The sequence below is a fragment of the Balaenoptera ricei genome, chromosome 16 (assembly GCF_028023285.1).
Source record: "Balaenoptera ricei isolate mBalRic1 chromosome 16, mBalRic1.hap2, whole genome shotgun sequence".
In the NCBI taxonomy this organism is placed as follows: Eukaryota; Metazoa; Chordata; class Mammalia; order Artiodactyla; family Balaenopteridae; genus Balaenoptera; species Balaenoptera ricei.
Genome location: NC_082654.1, coordinates 30,429,192 through 30,452,081, shown reverse-complemented (window position 1 = coordinate 30,452,081; position 22,890 = coordinate 30,429,192). Strand labels below are relative to the sequence as shown.

Sequence of the window (22,890 nt, the reverse complement as noted above, 5' to 3'; positions counted from 1 at the left end):
TCTAGAGACAGAATGCCTGATAATGGCGTTGGAGAACTCTAAAAGTAGAGTTCTTTTTTATATTGAGGTAAACTTTGTTTTCTTTTAATTTCTACCAGTTGGTTCTGGTAACTGACTTCTGAAGAAATATGGAAGCAACCAATCCTGTAGAGCAACCAATCTTCAGGTATAAAGGTAGCTGGGATGTTTCCATTTAGACCTTTTTGGGCAAGGAGTATACCTTTAGTTCCTTTAACCATACCTTGTGTTGTATATTTTCTAGACTTTGTAATCTAAGACTGTTGCCTTTCTAAACATCCACATCACTATCTTTTGGCTTTTATTGACTTTGTAGATGAAGTAAAAGCCTTCAGATCTTTTTTTTTTTTCTGTGCAAATTATACATTTTATTCTGTGTTGCTTGATTTTTTTTTTATTAACCCAAAGCAGGTCTTTGTATTTATTCATTCTTAGTCTTCATATTGCTTTCAGCACAGCATTTCAGATTATAGAAATGATATTAAATTGTAATTTTATCATTTTTGTTATTTATTAATCCTGTCGATTTTGTGTCGGTTCACATTTGATAAATACTCAGTGTTCATTGTTTGCATCCAAATTATGGTTTAAAATGTTGAATTTTAAAGGTCAATGGGGACATAGTTCTCCATTACATAACGCTCTCTAAATTTGCTTCTACCCATTATCATTACTTTTTATTGTGAGTCCACCTACCAGTTCTTAGTAGCCCATATTTTACCATCTTAACAGTTCATCATGATATATTTTGTCAGATGTTTTGCTACCTGAGATCAAGATACACTGTGTCTATGGCATCCCCTCCAATGAAAAATATACTTTAGTACTTCTATTTTTGAAAAATAGATGTTTTAAAAAGATTTGGCGTGGCTAAATGTTGAAGTCATCTTCTTCCACAAATGGAAAGATAGAAAATCCATGCAGAATGATGAGCTAGATAATAATTAAGACATCAAAAGAGAAAAGGGACAGGTGGATCACTGGAGACACTTGATGATCAGGGCCATGGTATATCCCTGCGCTGAAAAGAAAATAGCCTGGCCATGAAAGTGGAGCTTCTTCACTGAGGAAGTATTCTGATCAGGTGAAATTTTAGGGATCTGTAATAGAGTGGACAGGATTTGTTAGCCTTTCCCTCTTACTGTCTTTTTCCTTTGAAAGGTATGTGGTGAAATATTAACAGTGGGTGCTTCTGAGTGTATATGGGTGTTTCTTTGCTATGTGTAGGACCTTCTTATTCTCTTTGCTCTGGGCAAACTAGTATATACTTCACAGTATTATTTTGAAGATGAAAAGAATAACTCAGTATGAAATTGTCTAGTACATTTCCTTGTATTTTGTAGATAGTAAATAAAGTTTTATTTAACCTTTGTTAAATTTTTTCTCCTTGTGAAATTCCATCGACCAACCACGGTAGAGGTTGTCAGGGAGTTACCGGTGGGTTGTCCCCTCACATTCCTTGGCCTTCACCCTCCTTTATCCTACCCAGACCCATTTTATTGCTACTAGAAGGAAGAAAAATTTATAGTAGGTCACTTGATTAAATAGTGTTAATATAATGATGACTTTCTCTTTCCCACTACCTGTTTCTTTCCTAAAAATCATAGTTCACAAGCAGCATCTTCTAGAAAGCAGTCCATGATTAGTTGTCTCATTTTCTAGCCCACATTCAAGTTACTCTCATTCATATGTTACTCTTAAAATCATATTTATGTATATATATTTATGTTGAACAAATGTGCTTTTAGGGGTTCTCCTTGAATGTATTCTTCAGTGTAAATTTTGAGCTCCTAAGATGGTTGTGTTTTATGAGCACCTGATAGCCTGTAATCACTTTTCTCATCTGTTTTAATTCAGCTGAAGACAAGGCTACTTGTTAAAAAAAAGTAGAGAGGACTTGGAAGGTAGAGGAAAGAGGCTATATGGATAAAATTCATGGGCTCATGAGTTATTTTGGAATTTACTCTCTTTAGTTGCTTACCTGATTGCATTAATTATTTTATGGCAGGTTTTACTTTTTTTTTAACTTGAGGGTTTCTATAGGATGGATTAGTAGGCCCTCTACCTAGTCTTTAAAAATCTCTTGGCTCAATACATTGTAATTAGGTTTTGGTAATTGAATCATTCTCTCTTTTTTCTTGCAGATTGAGGTGGTGCCATGCAGCAAGAAGCAGAGAGATGCAGAGTTCGAGTCAGGAGGCCTGACATGGCGCTTTATGTACCCAAAGCTCGAAGGGGTATAGTAGTGCACAAATCAGGTGATGAGGGAAAAAGCTGTGGTCCACCTAACTCCATGGTGAAAGAAGAACAGAAGGAAGATTCTTTCTCTCAAAAGGAGATCATTAGAGAGAAGCCTGAGGCACAAAGACTAAGTATTAATCCTGATAAAAAGGAGCACAATCGTAGGGAAGGAAAGAAAGCTTCAACAAAATTTAATAAAGATGCGTGGCTTCAAGAAAGAAATAAAGATAATGTTTGTACTAAGAGGGCAACCACAGAATCCAAAAAAGTATTATCCCAAGGACATCAGCAAAGAGTCCCAAATCCTGGGATTATACCTGTCCTACCTTTACAAAGACATTTTAAACCAAAGAAGATAGAGTGTTTGGAGGTTGAAACCAGAGATGTGACAGAACAGGATGGGTTGCTTCAATCTCAGTCTTGTTCAGAAATCAGTAAGGCTCAGGTTCCAAACAAACCATTCCAAAATGTGGAGTTCTGTGATTTCAATAGGCATGAACTAAATGGGGAAACATTTGAAGATAGAAATTTGGAAAGCAGAATGGAAACTGATGCCAGGGTTGCAGACATACTATCCCAATTTCCTGGAGATTTTAGTTCTGTGGTGAAACCTGAGAGTATGATTGCACCAGTAAAACCAAGCTCTGATTCTGGAATCGTACAACAAGGCAAGCAGACATCGGGTGGAATGCTGAAGCGCAGCAACGGAGGCATCACCACTGATTCTGTTCCTGGAAGTCCAGTTGGTATCATTGATCAGACTTGCATAGACTTGGATGCTGAGAATGTTGGTGATACAGCGAACAGTACAGATTTCATCTTGGGTCAGAAAGGTGTAGATTCCATTCCTGAGACTATGGGTCACATCTCTCATCAGATGACTATAGTCAGCAAATTAGAGAGCACAAATGACGTTTTTGATCCAACAATGATTAGAGAGTGTGAGGAGAATGACAGCACTGCTGATGAGTTATGTGTAAAGCGTGACTCTTCTGATACGGCTGTCCTTGCTCATGAAACATATACAAATAATGGGTCTAAGAGTGTAGGTGACATTACCAATAAGACATGTATGATGGACATTACAGATACCATATCTGATCAGATAACTGTAGTTGCTGTTAGAGTAGCTCATGAGGCCTGTAGCAACACAAGTAGTTTCTCAGACTATTTAGAAATGACTGCAGATACAGCCCCTCTTCATGTAGCTAAAAGGGGGAATGACACTGAACATTTCAGCAACCTGACTGCTTGCTCAGATATTTATGCTGAGAGTATTTCATCTAGTTTCACAGAGTCAACAGGAAAGTTGATAGAGAGCTTGTCAGATTGTGCTTCCTCCTTACCTATAAAGAAGATTGCTGGTAGTAATTGTAACACTTTTTTGGACTCTGAACTCAGTATGTTAAATGGGACAAAAGTATTTTCAGACGGTGCCTTGGGCAGTGATCAAGATTGTACTGGTGATATAACAGAGGCATTGCATGAACTTAAAACTGCTGAAGAGTTCAAAATAAAAGAAGATGGTTCAGAGACTATAGAATTTGGTGTAACCTTTCCTGATATAGAATCAGTATCTGTGGAAACATCCATGGAATTGAAAGCAACTGATGTGTCTCACACAGAAGCAAGTGCTGCTACTGAGGAGAGCTGGGAGTCTATGTTTAATGATGATGGTGACTGCCTGGACCCACATCTTCTACAAGAGGTATGTTTTAGTGGAAATTGCTTGGCTCTTAGGTAGTTCATCAATTCATAGGACCTAGGATTTTGGGGGTAATTTTGATAGACATATTTGTACATTCACACACATTACATCCAATGTAACAGTTCTGCAACGAACTGTTGGGTTGGCCAAAAAGTTCGTTCGGGTCTTTCCATAACATCTCACGGAAAAACCTGAACGAACTTTTTGGCCAACCCAGTAATAGGATTGTAGATTGAGAAAAGAATATCTGCTAGATCTTTAAGAAACAAAGCATACAGTGTTGAACTATATCTATTATAGCCAAATCCTGAGAGATCTTACTGAATAGGTTAAAGATGAATTTAATGGATTCTGGCTAACTGTTGAGAAAATACAGAGGGAAACTTCTTCCAAAGGGCTTTTCTGTGTTGACAAGATGTATTTTACACTGGCCTATTTGAGGGGAGAAGAATAATTTATTATTCATATTTATTTTATTTTTCCAGCAGATGTTAGAATGATGTTAGACACTATAGAGGGAAGGGAAGGGTATAATAAAAGAAGGTATGATTGTTTTTTTAAGGAGTTTGTGCTGAGTTGAAGAGTAAATGATTGTTGAATATGCTGGCTAGTTAGAGTTCATAAATACAAAATATTGGATTTGAAGGCATCTTAGAAATTATTTAGTTCAATTTTTTCATTTTCTTAGTTTAGACATTCCCTCCTCCAGCATTTAAATTCCTTACCATAAATAAGAATCATTGGTTTTGAATAGTAGAATCATTCCCCCTTTTATTCCTTATACCTTTGCCCAGAAGGGGAAAAAATGATTTTCCCTATAAAATCTCCAGTTTTGTAAATGGAGAAATTGAAGGTTAATGGTTGTATCTTTAAGAAAAGCAGAATCAGGATTTCAATCTACTTCTGTCTTAATCCAGTATTTATGTTCTTTCTACCAGACCACTTCCTCCCCTATAAAATAGTTTTGTTTGAGTGACTCCATAGAGCCTTTTAAATACTAAGTGATGAGTCTTTTGATTCTGAGAGTTGAACCAGAAGTACGGAAAAATGTTCACAAGCATGTATAAAAGAGACATGTGAGACTGAAGAGGGCAGCCCATTGGACAGAATTGACTTTCCAGTACCAAGCACTTCCTCCTTATTCTTAGGAGGTGTTTGCATGCTCATTTGTACCACAGTTAGTACTTCCTATGGTCAAGTCAGGAGACAGCAGGTCTTAAACATTTCTTAAAAGAATATAGAGCAGAAGGCACCTACAAATTAACATTCATGAATCCTTTGAAATTGCATGCACACTTTTATATGTAAGTGCAGTCTTTCATAACTTTTATCAGATTCTCAAAGGTGATAGTTCCCCAAAGTATGGTCCCTGGACCAGCAGCGTAAGCAGCACCTGGGGACTTGTTGGAAATGCAGACTCTTCAGCCAAGCTGTCTTTACGTTTACGAGACTTTCAAGTGATTCTGATGCACATAAAGTGAGAATCACTGCTGAAAGACAACATACAAACTTATATCAAGATGTGAGTGTGGTAACCAGAAGTGGCTGTCAGCTCATAATTAGAAAGCAAAACACTGTTCAGCAGAGGTTTTAGACCCAAATCAGGCTAAGATGTACTAATAATATGGTAAGTTAGGTGAATATAGAGAAGTTATTAAGGATCCGAGCATTGGGAGAAGGCCTTAGTTTGGGGAAGGAAGCAGTGTTCTTAGGAGTTGGCAAAGGGACTGCTTAAGGTGGGTAGGAGAGCACAGGTGTACATGGGAGAGAAGAAACAGCTTCCTACAAAAGAAGGGCATGGGACACAGGGCCTTTTGTACATGGTAGACCTAGTAAATATTTACTGAATGGATGTAGGCAGTAGGGTAGAGTTGCTTTCTGCCTTTTTAGGTTAGCCTCCAGGAACTTTCAAAACATCATTGCTGCTGGAACTTGGATTCTGTGTGGTAGCTTAGGGATATGGCTTCTGTATTGGCGGGAGGGAGGTTTAGGTGTGCAACTCTGTTGTTCAGCTCTTAACACTGTTTAGGTGCAAAAGAATTTAGGCAACTGAGTCTTTTGAGGAGCATAGTAATATAGCCAAAGAGGACGCTAGCCTGACCTAAAGCTGGGAATGGCAGGAAAACGGAGCAGGTAGTGTTTTAAGCTGAAGACAGCCAGTGCCTGGGTATTGCATTTGGATATCTTCTGAGGTGTTTGGTAGGGATTGGGGTCTGTGTTGAGGCATGAAGATAGATGAGAGCAAGAAAGAAGTTGGATTGAGAATGCAAGTAGTGGATCCAACTCCAAGCTATTGCCTCCTGTGCTCTGGGTTTTAGAAGATGTAATAATAATAATGTTATTAAAAGATGTCACAAATCCAAGAACATTAATAGCCCTTTGGTGACTATTACTCCTAATTTATTATTTATACTGTTCCAAATGTACGTTATTAAAGGCTAAACCAGAGTGTCTGCCTACCTTGAAAACTTTCCAACCAAAGATTTTTGGCTCTTTTCCCAGCTGGCCTATTTCTTTGTTGACAATGGCTAGCCATAGAGGTATACCTAGTACTTCTAATAGGCAAGGAAGTATGCTCTAGAGCAGGGTGTGGTAGCCATTGGCATGTGAAGCAGTTTTCTATGACATTTGAACTTCTAAAACTGCCTGAAGGGGTTAGGTCATTGTTGAGCTCCCAGAACTGCAACTCTTGATGAGTCTCCAAAGATTACACATCTCCTAAAACCGTGGTATGGGATGCCCAGAAATTGAAGTTGATAATTGATAAAGAAAAGGATGTTGGCATGACTTCTTTTAACCCTTTGAGATCTTGGTACCAGCACACAGGAATTATTGTTGTCTAGATAAAACTTCCTCTGATGCCTCCTGTACTGATCAGCAAACCTATTGGTAGGAGGGTTAGTAAGATACCAGCAGCATAACATTGATGTTGATAGACACTGACATCTGGTCCCTTCATTGGCCATTTCTGGTCCTGATGTGTGTTTTTAGGTAGCGGTAAATATTTAGGTAGGAGTTTCCTTTTGTTATAGAAGGTTGCTAACAATGTATGACCATGGAAAAGAGAAAAAGGAATACCATTCATTCCCAAACCATCTTCCTTCTGTGTGTGCCTACTCATGTTCACACTTCATCAGTGGTATCTTTCCATCTAGTCTTCCCAGTCATGCTGGGAAGATGAGGAAATCCAGATATGTCTCCCCGGCTTTCTCAGTCTTCCCCTTGACTAAAATTTAATCGACTACAGTGTTTTCACTGTTCAGTCTGGATAGCATCTTCCCAAGAATGCCAGCATCAGTTTGCCATATTAACCTTTCTGTACTGTCTAAATAGGAGCCAGGTCCAAGTTGGTTCAGGATATTCACTTGGTCCCTGCCCATATATTCATGTACCATACGTTACTATTCATTAGAGGAAACTAGAGCTCTCAAATGTGTCCTCTGGCACTGGGGTCAGTAAGTGATCATCTGACATGCTTCATTATTGTAGCTTTCTTTTTTCTTATTTCCTTTTGTTTTCCTTTTCTGCATTCGTATTCACTTTTGCCCTTTCTTCTCTTTTACTATGCCTTAATCCAAAGCTATGGCCATGGATTTCTCTCACTGATGATAATCAGTGATATTGAGATGTTGCTGATACCTATTCTAGAGAAATCTTTTTTAAAGATTTATTTATTATTTATTTATTTAATTTATTTTTGGCTGCATCAGGTCTTAGTTACAGCACATGAGATATTCACTGAGGCATGCGGGATCTTTCCTTGTGGTGCGTGGGCTCTTTGTTGCAGGGCGTGGGCTTCTCTCTAGTTGTGGCATGTGGGTTTTCTCTTCTCTAGTTGTGGCACGCAGGCTCCAGGGTGCATGTGCTCTGTAGTTTGTGGCACGCAGATTCCAGAGCGAGTGGGCTGTGAACTTTGCGGCATGTGGGCTCTAGTTGAGGCGCATGAGCTCAGTAGTTGTGGCACGCGGGCTTAGTAGTTGTGGCACGCGGGCTTAGTTGCCCGGCAGCATGTGGGATCTTAGTTCCCTGACCAGGGATTGAATCCGCATTGAACCTGCATTATAAGGCAGATTCTTTACCACTGGACCACCAGGGAAGTCCCTAGAGAAATCTTTAGATGGCACCTTGAATGGCATTCTACTCATTCTGTGTTAATAAATTTTATGAAGTCAAAGTTTGCATTTCTGGCCTTGGTTTCTTGATAAGGTCAGTGGAGGCATAGCCTAGATATATTAGATAATTTCATTTGCAGATAGGGAACACCACTGAAGACATTATCTACGCTTATATTTAATATATAAAATGTTATGTAAAGCAACTATACTCCAATAAAAATTAATTTAAAAAAAAGTTAGAGTTTAAAAGTCTGAATTTATCCTTCTGCTGTTATAAAGGATTTATGCCCAAAGCAGTATAGAAAAGGGATGGAAGCCATAACTTATGCTGTATATTATACACTGTAGTTTTATTATCTTTTAAGGGAACTCTTTTTGGATGTGTTTGAACTTAGGTCATGAAAAATTTGAAAAGGTTTGAAATACTTTAAAAAAAAATAGTGTTATTTCCCTATTTGCCAAAGATAGGAAGTTAAATGGGTAAAACATTTTAATTCTAGCTTTTGATTTATTCACATTACCATGGACAAACATGAAAAATTTATTTTCTTCAGTATCTACTGAAGAGTAGAAACTGAGTTAGTAAGCAGTTAAGTAGCTACAGGATAACAGTGGAAGAGAAAATAGAAACAAAAGGTTTGAATAACCTAACCTACAAAATTGAGAATTAGCTATATGGGTTAATTCTGTAAGTAATTATGTAAATAGACATGGTGATATTTGAAGCAACCGCAGTAATGTTATACCATTAACTCCTGGTCAAGTCTCTGTTGTCCATGTCCCTGTAACCTCCTGATATCCCCAATATTTAAATTTGTTATAGCCACAACTATAGTTTAAAGTGGTTTATTACGTTTAATTAAAAGTACCTACGGAAGTATTCTTATTCCTGCCTTCCAAGATCAGAGGCAGGATTATAACATAGGCCTTGAACAATAAGGACTAGGACCTGGAACTTTAACCTAAGAGAGAAAACTGTACGTCTTTTTTAAAAAAGTGGAATGTTAGCATTGAAAGGGACCTGTAACATAATGTTTTATGTTTACCTCTTGCTTTATAGATAAGGCAAATAAGGCCCAGAAAGGTTGTTACTGACCTAGCTAAGGTTAGTGCCAGAGTTGGCACTAGAATCCCAGTCTCCTGGGATTCTAGGTTTCTAACCCTGGGCTCTTTCCATGACAGTAAGCCTTTGCCTCTACCTAAAGCTCTCAGCCAATCAACAGACATTGTACAGCTATACTGTGTCCAGCTCTGATATTGGTGATATGAGGGATAAAAGAGAAGGATAAGAATGTTTAAGGAGTTTATAGTCTTGTGGAGCTGATGAAACTTATTCTCAGAAATGTCTAGAAAAAAATAAAGAAGTATTCTACCTCACTGAATTGAAAATGCTGTTGATTGTGAAATATATCATTATTTTATGTATCACTAAGAAAGAAATTAAACTTTTACACAATGCTTACCCTTTAGAATTTTTATTTTATACATACTGAAAGAGCTCTTAATTAGACATAAATTTTTTATCACATATCATTTCTTACATAAAGAAAATGTGAAAGAAATTGGTTCTCGTTTCCTAAAACTTTGTGTTTATAGTCCAACTCTTTCTAATGATTTCTTTTTTTCTTTTTGAATTAGAACCCAAGTGTTCCTTTTTTTTCTTTTTTTTTAAATTTAATTTTATTTATTTGTTTTTTTGGCTGCATCGGGTGTTAGTTGCAGCACGTGGGATCTCCATTTGAGGCATGTGGGATCTTTCATTGTGGAGCACAGGCTACTCTTTAGTTGTGATGTGCAGGTTTTCTCTTCTCTACGTGTGGCGCGCAGGCTCCAGGGCACATGGGCTCTGTAGTTTGTGGCACCTGGGCTCTCTAGTTGAGGCACGCGAGCTCAGTAGTTGTGGCGCGCGGGCTTAGCTGCCCCATGGCAGGTGGGAACCTAGTTCCCCGACCAGGGATCGAATCCGTGTCCCCTGCATTGGAAGGTGGATTCTTTACCACTGGAACACCAGGGAAGTCCTAATAATTTTTTTTTTTTTTTTTTTTTTATTTATGGCTGTGTTGGGTCCTTGCTTCTGCGCGAGGGCCCCCCCAGCCGCGGCAAGCAGGGGCCACTCCCCACCGCGGTGCGCGGGCCTCCCACCACCGCAGCCTCACCCGTCGCGGAGCACAGGCTCCAGACGCGCAGGCCCAGCAACCGTGGCCCACGGGCCCAGCCGCTCCGCGGCACGCGGGATCCTCCCAGACCAGGGCCCGAACCCGCGCCCCCTGCACCGGCAGGCAGACTCCCAACCACTGCGCCACCAGGGAAGCCCCCTAATAATTTTTTGACTCAGTCATTGATACTGATGTCGTTCCATCCTGTTACCATCTTCTGTGCCATCAAGAACTTTGATGATACAGCATTTCTTAAAAGAATACATAAAAGAAGCAAAAATCATTGTTGCTCGATTCTTAAGCCATCTTTGCACTTATATAGGACTATTCTTATATTCAGATTTTCTTCCACCCTGCTGACCACCCTTTCTGCAAATTTTAGTACTGGTGCTTGTGGTGCTCATTCATATGCAGACAAGCAGTGACAATATGCATGATTAAGATGCATACTGATGTTGGAGATGTTAAAATGTGCATCTTAGAATTGATGAAATACGGTATATATCCAACTGCCAAGGGTTATGATATGGTAGTATAGGGAATGGAGAAACCATCAAAATGGAGTCAATAGGGAACGCTTCAAGAGGTGATAAAGATTGAAGCTGGGTCTTAAAAGAGAAGGATCAGGAGCAGACAAGGCATTCCAGGCTGTGAGAGCTTGTAAAAAATATGGAATGTTCCCAGGTTTAGGTCCTGAATTTGTCACTATCAGAAGTTTAGATGATCTATTTTGAAATTTTGTTTTTGTTGTTGTTGTTTTCCTTTTATAATTTATTAAATTGGATTTTCTGCATGATTTATATAACCAGAACAATTAAAGTTTATTGGCAAAGGGAAATTTAAAAAGTGTCATTTTTCCCCCCAAATTTCAGAATGCCATCCAGAATCATTTAAAAAATATATGTTGCATAAATCAAATTCTTATTGATGGAGGCTCTATGTAGAATCAGTCTTGATAAGCATGCATTTGGACAAAGTAATTAACTTGGGGCCTGTGCATTTTATTCATTCCACAAGTATTTTTTGAATGCCTAGTTTGTGCAAGATAGTGTGTGCAGGGGGGCAATATAGGGATAAATATGACATGTCCCTTGTAGTTGAATTATAGAATCAGAATATTGATGAGGAGACTGAAACGCCAGCCTTTCTTTCCAGCCTTACTCCCTGTATTAGTTTGCTAAGGCTGCCAGAGCATAGTACCCTAGACTGACTATGGCAAAGTACCACATAAATTTGTTTTCTCACAATTCTGGAGGCTAGAAGTCCAAGATCAAGGTGGCAGCAAGGATTAGATTCTTCTGAGGTCTCTCTCCTTGGTTTGTAGATGGCCATCTTCTCCCTGTGTCTTTACATGGTCTTCCCTCTGTGTCTGTGTCCAAATTTCCTCTTTTTATAAAGATACCACTCAGATTAGGGTCTACCCTATTTTAACTTAATACCTGTTTAAAGGCATTATCTCTAAATACAGTCATATTCTAAGGTACTGGGGTTTATGGCTTTAACTCATGAATTTTGAGAGGACACAATTAAGCCCAAAGCACTCCCCCAAGCCCTCACATTATTTAGTGTAACCACACTGAACTCTTTAATGAATACCACACTCCTTGCATGCCTTTGTACACTTCTGCCTATGGTACTTTTCTCTGTATAATTTCTTTACTTGGGCAGTGAAGGAAACAAAGTTCATTCCCCTCTACCCACTGGTAATACCTTCTTCATTCTTATAACTTTATTACATATTAAAATTCTTTGTTCAAGTTCTTTCTCTAATGTTATGTTCAACATACATTAAATGTTTGTTGGTTAGGTGGTCAGGTTGAGGTTGGAGGAAGAGACAGGTCTTATTAATATAGGGTGTTATACAGTGAGTACTGTAAAAGTAGTGCAGATGAGGTAATTGCTGTAGAAGTCTAGAGGAAGAATCAGATTATACATGTGACCAAAAATAATGTGATCAAAGCAATAGGCAGGAAGAAGCAAGATGTGTTTAGGCATAGTATTACTCTTTGGTTGGAATGTAGCATATTTTAAGGGATGACATGACATAAAGCTAGAAAGGTAGTATATATTTTAGTACACTGTTAATGAGGTAATAAACTACCACAAACTACTGTCTTAAAACAACACAAATTTATTGTCTTTTACAGTTCTGGATGTCAGAAGTCCAAAAGGGGTCTCACTGGACTAAAATTAGGGTATTGGCAGGATTGTGATCCTTTCTGAAGACTAGGGGAGAACCCATTTTCTTACCTTTTTCAGCTTCTCTTACATGCTGCCCACATTCCTTGGCTCATGGCCCCCTTCCGTTTTCAAAGCCAGCAGTGGCCAGCCAAGTCTTTCTCATGTTGCCTCACTCTGACACACTGACTCTTCTGTCTCTGAAACAATTCTGCTTTTAAGGACCCTTGTGATTATATTGGACCCACCTAGATAATCCGGCATTATCTCTCTTTTAAAGTCATCTGATTAGCATCTTTAATTCCACCTGCTACCTTAATTCTCCTTTGCCATGTATCATGTTCATAAGTTGAGGGAATTAGGACATGGACATCTTTGAGAGGCTGTCATTCTGCCAACCACAGGTAGGTTGTTGGGTCCAGGTTATGAGCTTTAAATACAGCCATTGAAGATTTTTAATCCAAGGAATGACATGATCAAAACAGTATTTTGGGAAGTTTAATCTATAAGCTATATGGTATCTCGAATATAGGACTGGAAAGAAATCAGTACCCCTGAGTTCTTTTCAGCTTTGCCATTGATCCTCCCTCCCTCCCTCCTTTCCTCCTAGAACTGCGTGTATCCATAAATCCTTAATCAGACGGAATTAGTTGTCCTGAACATTGATATAGCCACCGTTTCTGATTCTGTTCACTGTAAGGCCATTTCATCATGTTACGGAAGGAATACTAGACTAGCGGTCAGGAGACCTGAGTTATGATTCAAACTTTATCAGTAATTTGATTTGTAACCTTAGGGGTGTCCTTTAGTCTCTCTGTGATGCAATTTTCCATCCTTATAATAGGGATAACAATAACAGCTGATCCAACATGCCCATCTGACAGATATAAATATAACTTTATCCCAAAATAATGTAGCATATATTTATTTTTTGTTTGTAGAGAGTAACTTGTGACTTCAGAACTTTTTGTTTTTCCTTTTGTATCTTGAAGAACCTAGGATCAAACAAAAAATAAAAAGCTCAGTGATCCATGCCTAGTTGACCTTCTACTCTCTGCACCCTTTTTGTCCCCCTCTACAAATAGGAATCAGGCAATTATGTCATAGCAAGTCAGGTACTATTTTTTTTTTAACATCTTTATTGGAGTATAATTGCTTTACAATGGTGTGTTAGTTTCTGCTGTATCACAAAGTGAATCAGCTATATGTATACATATATCCCCATATCCCCTCCCTCTTGCGTCTCCCTCCCACCCTCCCTATCCCACCCCTCTAGGTGGTCACAAAGCACCGAGCTGATCTCCCTGTGCTATGCGGCTGCTTCCCACTTGCTAGCTATTTTACATTTGGTAGTGTATTTATGTCCATGCTACTCTCTCACTTCATCTCAGCTTACCCTTCCCCCTCCCCATGTCCTCAAGTCCATTCCCTATGTCTGCATCTTTATTCCTCTCCTGCCCCTAGGTTCATGAGAACCATTTGTTTTTTGGTTTTTTTTTTTAGATTCCATATGTATGTGTTAGCATACGGTATTTGTTTTTCTCTTTCTGATTTACTTCACTCTGTATGACAGTCTCTAGGTCCATCCACCTCAGTACAAATAACTCAATTTTGTTTCTTTTTATGGCTGAGTAATATTCCATTGTATATATGTGCCACATCTTCTCTATCCATTCATCTGTCAATGGACACTTAGGTTGCTTCCATGTCCTGGCTATTGTAAATAGTGCTGCAATGAATGTTGTGGTACACATATCTTTTTGAATTACGGTTTTCTCAGGGTATATATGCCCAGTAGTGGGATTGCTGGGTCATATGATAGTTCTATTTTTAGTTTTTTAAAAGGAACCTCCATACTGTTCTCCATAGTGGCTGTATCAATTTACATTCCTACCAACAGTGCAGGAGGGTTCCCTTTCTCCACACCCTCTCCAGCATTTATGGTTTGTAGATTTTTTGACGCTGGCCATTCTCACTGGTGTGAGGTGATACCTCATTGTAGTTTTGATGTGCATTTCTCTAATTCCTCCTGTGTGTGTTTGGAGAAATGTCTATTTAGGTCTTCCGCCCATTATTTGATTGGGTTGTTTGTTTTTTTGATATTGAGCTGCATGAGCTGCTTGTATATTTTGGAGATTAATCCTTTGTCAGTTGCTTCGTTTGCAAATATTTTCTCCCATTCTTTTTTTTTGATAAATTTATTTATTTTATTTTATTTATTGCTGTGTTGGGTCTTCGTTGCTGCACGCGGGCTTTCTCTAGTTGCGGCGAGCAGGGGCTACTCTTCGTTGTGGTGTGCAGGCTTCTCATTGTGGTGGCTTCTCTTGTTGAGAGCACTGGCTCTAGGCGCGTGGGCTTCAGTTGTTGTGGTGCAGGGGCTTAGTTGCTCCGCAGCATGTGGGATCTTCCCAGACCAAGGCTTGAACCCGTGCCCCCTGCATTGGCAGGTGGATTCTTAACCACTGCGCCACCAGGGAAGCCCCTTTTCTCCCATTTTGAGGGTTGTCTTTTCATCTTGTTTATGGTTTCCTTTGCTATGCAAAAGCTTTTAAGTTTCATTAGGTCCCATTTGTTTATTTTTGTTTTTATTTCCCTTTCTCTAGGAGGTGGGTCAAAAAAGATCTTGCTGTGATTTATGTCATAGAGTCTTCTATGTTTTCCTCTAAGAGTTTTATAGTGTCTGGCCTTACATTTAGGTCTTTAATGCATTTTGAGTTTATTTTTGTGTATGTTTTTAGGTAGTGTTCTAATTTCATTCTTTTACATGTAGCTGTCCAGTTTTCCCAGCACCACTTATTGAAGAGACTCTCTTTTCTCCATTGTATATTCTTGCCTCCTTTATCAAAGGTAAGGTGACCGTATGAGTCTGGGTTTATCTCTGGGCTTTCTGTCCTGTTCCATTGATCTGTATTTCTGGTTTTGTGCCAGTACCATACTGTATTGATTACTGTAGCTTTGTAGTATAGTCTGAAGTCAGGGAGCCTGATTCCTCCAGCTCTGTTTTTCTTTCTCAAGATTGCTTTGGCTATTCGGGGTCTTTTGTGTTTCCATACAAATTGTGAAATTTTTTGTTCTAGTTCTGTGAAAAATGCCATTGGTAGTTTGATAGGGATTGCATTGAATCTGTAGATTGCTTTGGGTAGTATAGTCATTTTCACAATGTTGATTCTTCCAATCCAAGAACATGGTATATCTCTCCATCTGTTGGTATCATCTTTAATTTCTTTCATCAATGTCTTATAGTTTTCTGCATACAGGTCTTTTGTCTCCTTAGGTAGGTTTATTCCTAGGTATTTTATTCTTTTTGTTGCAATGGTAAATGAGAGTGTTTCAGATTTTTCATCTATTCCTATTCATTAGTGTATAGGAATGCAAGAGATTTCTCTGCATTAATTTTGTATCCTGCTACTTTACCAAATTCATTGATTAGCTCTAGTAGTTTTCTGGTAGCATCTTTAGAATTCTCTATGTATAGTATCTTGTCATCTGAAAACAGTGACAGTTTTACTTCTTCTTTTCCGATTTGGATTCCTTTTATTTCTCTTTCTTCTCTGATTGCCGTGGCTAGGACTTCCAGAACTATGTTGAATAATAGTGGTGAGAGTGGGCAACCTTGCCTTGTTCCCAATCTTACTGGAAATGGTTTCAGTTGTTCTCCATTGAGAACGATGTTGGCTTTGGGTTTGTCATATGTGGCCTTTATTATGTTGAGGTAAGTTCCCTCTGTGCCTACTTTCTGGAGGGTTTTTATCATAAATGGGTGTTGAATTTTTTGGAAAGCTTTTTCTGCATCTATTGAGATGATCATATGGTTTTTCTCCTTCAATTTGTTAATATGATGTATCACATTGATTGATTTGCATATATTGAAGAATCCTTGCACTCCTGGGATGAACCCCACTTGATCGTGGTGTATGATCCTTTTAATGTGCTGCTGGATTCTGTTTGCTAGTATTTTGTTGAGGATTTTTTGCATCTATGTTCATCAGTGATATTGGCCTGTAGTTTTCTTTTTTTGTGACATCTTTGTCTGCTTTTGGTATCAGGGTGGTGGTGGCCCTGCAGAATGAGTTTGGGAGTGTTCCTCCCTCTGCTATATTTTGGAAGAGCTTGAGAAGGATAGGTGTTAGCTCTTCTCTAAATGTTTGATAGAATTTGCCTGTGAAGCCATCTGGTCCCGGGCTTTTGTTTGTTGGAAGATGTTTAATCACAGTTTCAATTTCAGTGCTTGTGATTGATCTGTTCATATTTTCTGTTTCTTCCTGGTTCAGTCTCGGAAGTTGTGCATTTCTAAGAATTTGTCCATTTCTTCCAGGTTGTCCATTTTATTGGCATATAATTGCTTGTAGTAGTCTCTCATGACCCTTTGTATTTCTGCAGTGTCAGTTGTGACTTCTCCTTTTTCATTCTAATTCTCTTAATTTGAGTCTTCTCCCTTTTTTTCTTGATGAGTCTGGCTAATGGTTTATCAGTTTTGTTTATCTTCTCAAAGAACCAGCTTTTAGTTTTATTGATCTTTGCTATCGTTTCCTTCATTTCTTTTTCATTTATTTCTGATCTGATCTTTATGATTTCTTTCCTTCTGCTAACTTTGGGTGGTTTTTTGTTCTTCTTTCTCTAATTGTTTTAGGTGTAAGGTTAGGTTGTTCATTTGAGATTTTTCTCCTTTCTTGAGGTAGGATCGTATTGCTGTAAATTTCCCTCTTAGAACTGCTTTTGCTGCATCCCATAGGTTTTGGGTCATCGTGTTTTCATTGTCATTTGTTTCTAGGTATTTTTTGGTTTCCTCTTTGATTTCTTCAGTGATCTCTTGGTTATTTAGTAGCGTATTGTTTAGCCTCCATGTGTTTGTATTTTTTATAGTTTTTTTTCTGTAATTGATATCTAGTCTTATAGCGTTGTGGTCTGAAAAGATACTTGATACAATTTCAATTTTCTTAAATTTACCAAGGCTTGATTTGTGACCCAAGATATGATCTATCCTGAAGAATGTTCCATGAGCACTTGAGAAGAAAGTGTATTCTGTTGTTTTTGGATGGAATGTCCTATAAATATCAATTAAGTCCATCTTGTTTAATGTGTCATTTAAAGCTTGTGTTTCCTTTTTTATTTTCATTTTGGATGATCTGTCCATTGGTGAAAGTGGGGTGTTAAAGTCCCCTACTATGATTGTGTTACTGTCGATTTCCCCTTTTATGGCTGTTAGCATTTGCCTTATGTATTGAGGTGCTCCTATGTTGGGTGCATAAATATTTACAATTGTTATATCTTCTTCTTGGATTGATCCCTTGATCATTAGGTAGTGTCCTTCTTTGTCTCCTGTAATAGTCTTTATTTTAAAGTCTATTTTGTCTGATATGAGAATTGCTACTCCAACTTTCTTTTGATTTCCATTTGCATGGAATATCTTTTTCCATCCCCTCACTTTCAGTCTGTATGTGTTCCTAACTCTGAATAAGTACTATTTTTTAGACTTGTTTTCAAAAGCAGATTACTAGGCTTATAAGAGTCTTAAAACCCTCACTTTGGGAAGATAATTTAATTTAGTTGAATGGTTTTGTGGAAGCTGGTTCTACATATGAAGGAATACTCAGATTTCACTTATGCTTTATAAACAGCAAGACAGGCCACTGGTAAAAATCATAAAATATTTGTGATTCATAACTGAAAATTATTTGCTGAGTTGTTTGCAAACTTTCCTTTCCCGTGGACTGTAATAGATTAGAATGAATCAAATTGTAAACCTTTCCCCTCTATTGTTGCTCTATCAAACATTTATTAGCCATATGAAAGACAAATATATGAAGGTTGGTCATAAAATATGAAGGTTTCACATTGACAGTTGTGACAAGTATTGTCTCAATACATGTGACTCTTAACAGTAAATGTTTCAGTTGTCTACAGTAAAAATATGATGCAAACTACAAATGTGAGCCAGGTGTATAATTTAAAATTTCTATGAGCCACATTTAAAAAAGTAAAAATAAACAGGTAAAGTCAAGAACGTATTTTTAGTATATCCAAAATATCATTTCAACATGTAATCAATATAAGAAATTATTAGTGAGATCTTTTATTTTTTGTATTAAGTCTTTGAAATTCGATGTGTATTTTATACATAAAACACATCTCAATTCAGACTAGCCATGTTTCTAGTACTCAGTAGCCACATGTGGCTGGCAGCTGCTGTGTTGGACAGTACAGGTCTACTGCAAAAAAGTCATTGCATCAAATCTTAGGGCCTTTCCTGAAATACATCTGTATTACTGTGTCTAACCCCTGTCTGATAGTGGTTTCTACCCTGCCCGCCCCCACTCCCCTCTCACAATCATGCTCTGATCCTTACTTTATACCATATTGTCTTCTCTTAGACATTTCCCCCTTCTGTGCCACATATTCCTTTCTCCTTTACCCTGTCAAGGCCCCCTTGAATGTTTTGTTGAAATTCTCAGGAGAAAACACCATTAATAGTATGGCCTGCTACCTATCAGCCTACCTCCCCCAAAAATGTGTTGCCAGTAGACATGTAAGCTGATTCTAACAATATCAGTACCATGGGAGTATGAAACAAAGTTCTTCTCCTCTTAAGAAAAGTTAGGAGTCCCTGATAATAGTGGAGTCTTGAGTGTTATAGGAAAAACTAGTCAGGAGTATGTTACTTGTAGGCTTTATATCTATTTTCCCATGAAATGTAGAGTAGGAATTGTGTGTTTTGCTATTATTTACACTTTGCGTTTAATCAGTGCCAGAAGCTGAAATGCTTAATAGTTACCTCAAAAATGGGATGTAAGTATACAAGTTCAAATTTGCTGACCAGATTAGAGCAAAGGGCCATAATCAAATTTCCTTGCCAGACTATCCTGCCTCTCTTTTTTCTTCCTCGTTATAATCAGTTCTTATAGTTCCAAGGTATTTGTAGTTAGGCATTGTTTACCTCTCACAATGCATAATTTAGCCCCAATTTATAAATGCATGGACATGCAGTGGTTTGTTTGGTTTGGTTTTTGCAAAGTAACTCAAAAAGTCCATGCCAGAAATTCAAAAATGAAATGAAGAAAATAGTTCCAGTGACAGTAGCATAAAAAAGTTAGAAATAAATTTAACAAAAGAAGTATAAAACTTGTACTCTGAAAACTACAAAACATTTTTGAAAGAAATTAAAGAAGACCTAAATAAACATCCCATGTTTATCTTCTTTAATATTGTTAAGATACTACCCAAAGTGATTAACACATCCAGCTCAATCCCAGCTGTCCTGTTTTTTTTGCAGAAATTGACAAAATGATCCTCTAATTCATATGGAAATGCAAGGGACTCAGAATAGCCAAAATGATTTTGAAAAAAGAACATAATAGGAAGACTCAAACTTCCTGATTTCAAAACTTATAAAACAACAGTAATCAAGAAAGTGTGGCACTGGCATAAGGATGGACTTACAAGTAATTGCAGATTACCCTCCTTTCTGGGGCTCTGAATTATTCTAAACTGATACACCAGTCCACTCTAGGCTTTTAAGAATTTGTTAAACATTTAGCTGATATCTTCTTGCCCACTCATGTGGTGGCCACTTCTTCCCATGATCTGCCAGAGGCAAAACAGTTTATATATTCTGTTTCTCTTTGGAGGGACATGTCATCCTGTGGATTTCAATTTCCTTGTGTACTCTGTGTTGCATACTCAGCTGTATGGTAAACTCAAGAAAAGTTATGATTTTACAGGTCAGTTGGTCTTTTCTCATTGTTACGGTGTGAGGAATATTCTCTTCCTGATTTCTACATCCTAAGCAGGATGGAAATAACATGGTGCTTGACCTATAATAGATTTAACACCTAGTTAAAATATAATTAAATTGGGTTGAAATTGAATTCTTACTTAGGTGCCACATAGTGTGCTAGCACTTACTGCATCATCTCATTTAATCTGCACACCTATCTATAAAGTGTTGGTACTGTTATTATTCCCATTTTTTAAGATGTAAAACTGAAGCTTAGTGGAGAAAAGGAACTAGAGACCCAGCAATAAATAGACATTTTTGTCGATTTTACCTAAATCGCCTTCCTCCCTCACTCCCTCCCAAATAAAATTCTTAAATCCGTGTTCACTTCTCCAAGGAAAGGAGATACATCCTTGACATTGCAAATTCTCATTTTCTCATTTGATGGGAAAAGAGGCACAGTATGAAAGAGAGAAAGTTTGAAGGTCTCTAGTTGGACTTTTGATTAACAGAGAGAACACACTTTAGAGTCTGAAGGCTCTGGGTGGTCAGTACTAGGCTCTAGGTGAATGACAAAATGACTGTCATGGCTTTGCTGCCACTTTCCATTTTTCCTTTTCCATTCTCCTGCATCTCGTATGACATAGTTATTAGCCTTCAGTTTTTTCTTAGAATAGTAGAATTTTAAGTATTCTTCATTACTATTAATTCCTGTATTAACCTGCTGTGTAGAAATTCCTTTAGGTAGCTCTAATGCTAGGGAACTTAAATATAATTACTTGTGCCACTTACATTTGTTATAACAAATTTCTTTGTAAGCTACTGTCAACGAAAGGTAGACTAACAAAGTGTTTTTATTCTTAAAAATTTTGTTTTTGTTCACTTTCAGAAACGAAACTATGGGTCTGATCAATAAGCTCAAATAAAACAAATGTTATTAATTCATCTCTTCAGCTATTTTCTGAAATTCATTTTCTAAGATGTGTTGTTTATAACTCACCACATTAATCAAAGTATTCCACATGTATAATATAAGCTGGGTGATAGAGCCCAGTCATTATTGTGTTCATGAACAGAGACAAATGATAAAGGTTAAGGAATAGGAACATGGAGACAAAGAGGATTGTTTATATATGGGAGGATATTTTACAATGCTCTGGCTTGATGTAACAGTCACATATATGCTTCCTCCTCTCTAGTTATCAGGGAATATGAAGAATAGAGAAAGCATCCAAGAACCTATATTTGATTATTACAACCATGAAGTTCCTGATATTGACCTCAGTGATTGTGAATTCCCACATGTCATTGAAATTTATGACTTCCCCCAAGAATTTCGTACTGAAGATCTCCTACGGATTTTCTGCACTTATCAGTAAGTACTTGCAAATGATTGGGGATATTAGGGAAGGTGGAATGAAGTTTTCTTAAAGTGTCTTTTGAAAGATCATCTTTTTTGTTTTTCTATTCCCGTTTCTATTTGGCATTTACTTTAGCATCAAGTTTGTTTATTGTCTTTTCCAAGTCCATTAGAAATCCGTATCAAACCACTCTTCTTCTCGGTTCCTTTAAAAAATGCTAAGTAGTCTTTCTAGACCCCATTTTAGCATTTAAGAAGAATGTCATCAATAATGACTTTGGAATCTGTCTTCATGGTGCATTTAGTCCATTTATATTTATTGTAATTATTGATATATTTGGATGTATGCCTGCCATCTTTTTTTGTGTGTTTACTTGTCCCATCTTTTTCTCTTTTCTCTTGCCTTCTTTTGGATTGATGAGGTATTTTTTTCTCCTTCCATATTTTTGGGAAATGATCCTATTTCTATTATTTGGTGGTTACTTTAGAAATTATAAAATGCCTGCTTAATTTATCAATGGCTAAAGTTAATATTTTTACACTCTTTCCAAACATTCTAAGGGTTTTAAACTCCATTCCCCAATTCCATTCCAATGTCACCCCAACCTCCAGCTAATATGCTATTGTGATTTAGTATTTTGAATCTTTTTTTCTTTTTAAACTCCATTTGATGTTACATTATTGTTTTATATTATCAGCATTCAGATTCATCCACTTTCTGTATTCTTCATTTATACCTTCTTGCGTCTTATATCTTTCATGTGAAATCTTTTTCCTCCTGCATGAAACATGTTCTTTAGCATTTAATTTAGTAACAGTCTGCTGGTAACACACTCAGTTGGGTTTTGTTGTCGTCGTCGTCGTTGTTGTTTCTTAATGGCTTTATTTCAACTTCATTCTTTTTTTTTTTTTAACATCTTTATTGGAGTATAATTGCTTTACAATGGTGTGTTAGTTTCTGCTTTATAACAAAGTGAATCAGTTATACATATACATATGTTCCCATATCTCTTCCCTCTTGCATCTCCCTCCCTCCCACCCTCCCTATCCCACCCCTCTAGGTGGTCACAAAGCACAGAGCTGATCTCCCTGTGCTATGCGGCTGCTTCCCACTAGCTATCTATTTTACGTTTGTTAGTGTATATATGTCCATGCCACTGTCTCACTTTGTCCCAGCTTACCCTTCACCCTCCCCATATCCTCAAGTCCATTCTCTAGTAGGTCTGTGTCTTTATTCCCGTCTTGCCTCTAGGTTCTTCATGACCTTTTTTTTTTTCCTTAGATTCCATATATATGTGTTAGCATACTGTATTTGTTTTTCTCTTTCTGACTTACTTCATTCTGTATGACAGACTCTAACTCCATCCACCTCACTACAAATAACTCCATTTCGTTTCTTT

The 22,890-nt window shown here is 37.6% G+C and overlaps 1 protein-coding gene across 1 annotated transcript in view; it reads left to right on the top strand.

Moving 5' to 3' along the window:
* The window catches only part of R3HCC1L (R3H domain and coiled-coil containing 1 like), a 92,104-nt gene that overhangs the window by 53,989 nt on the left and 15,225 nt on the right, over positions 1-22,890 (top strand). The window contains exons 3-4 of the mRNA XM_059899269.1: positions 2,163-3,967; positions 21,330-21,505. Of these exons, the coding sequence (XP_059755252.1) occupies positions 2,177-3,967; positions 21,330-21,505 (1,967 nt within the window). The 5' untranslated portion in view covers positions 2,163-2,176. The remainder of the gene's footprint in view (positions 1-2,162; positions 3,968-21,329; positions 21,506-22,890) is intronic.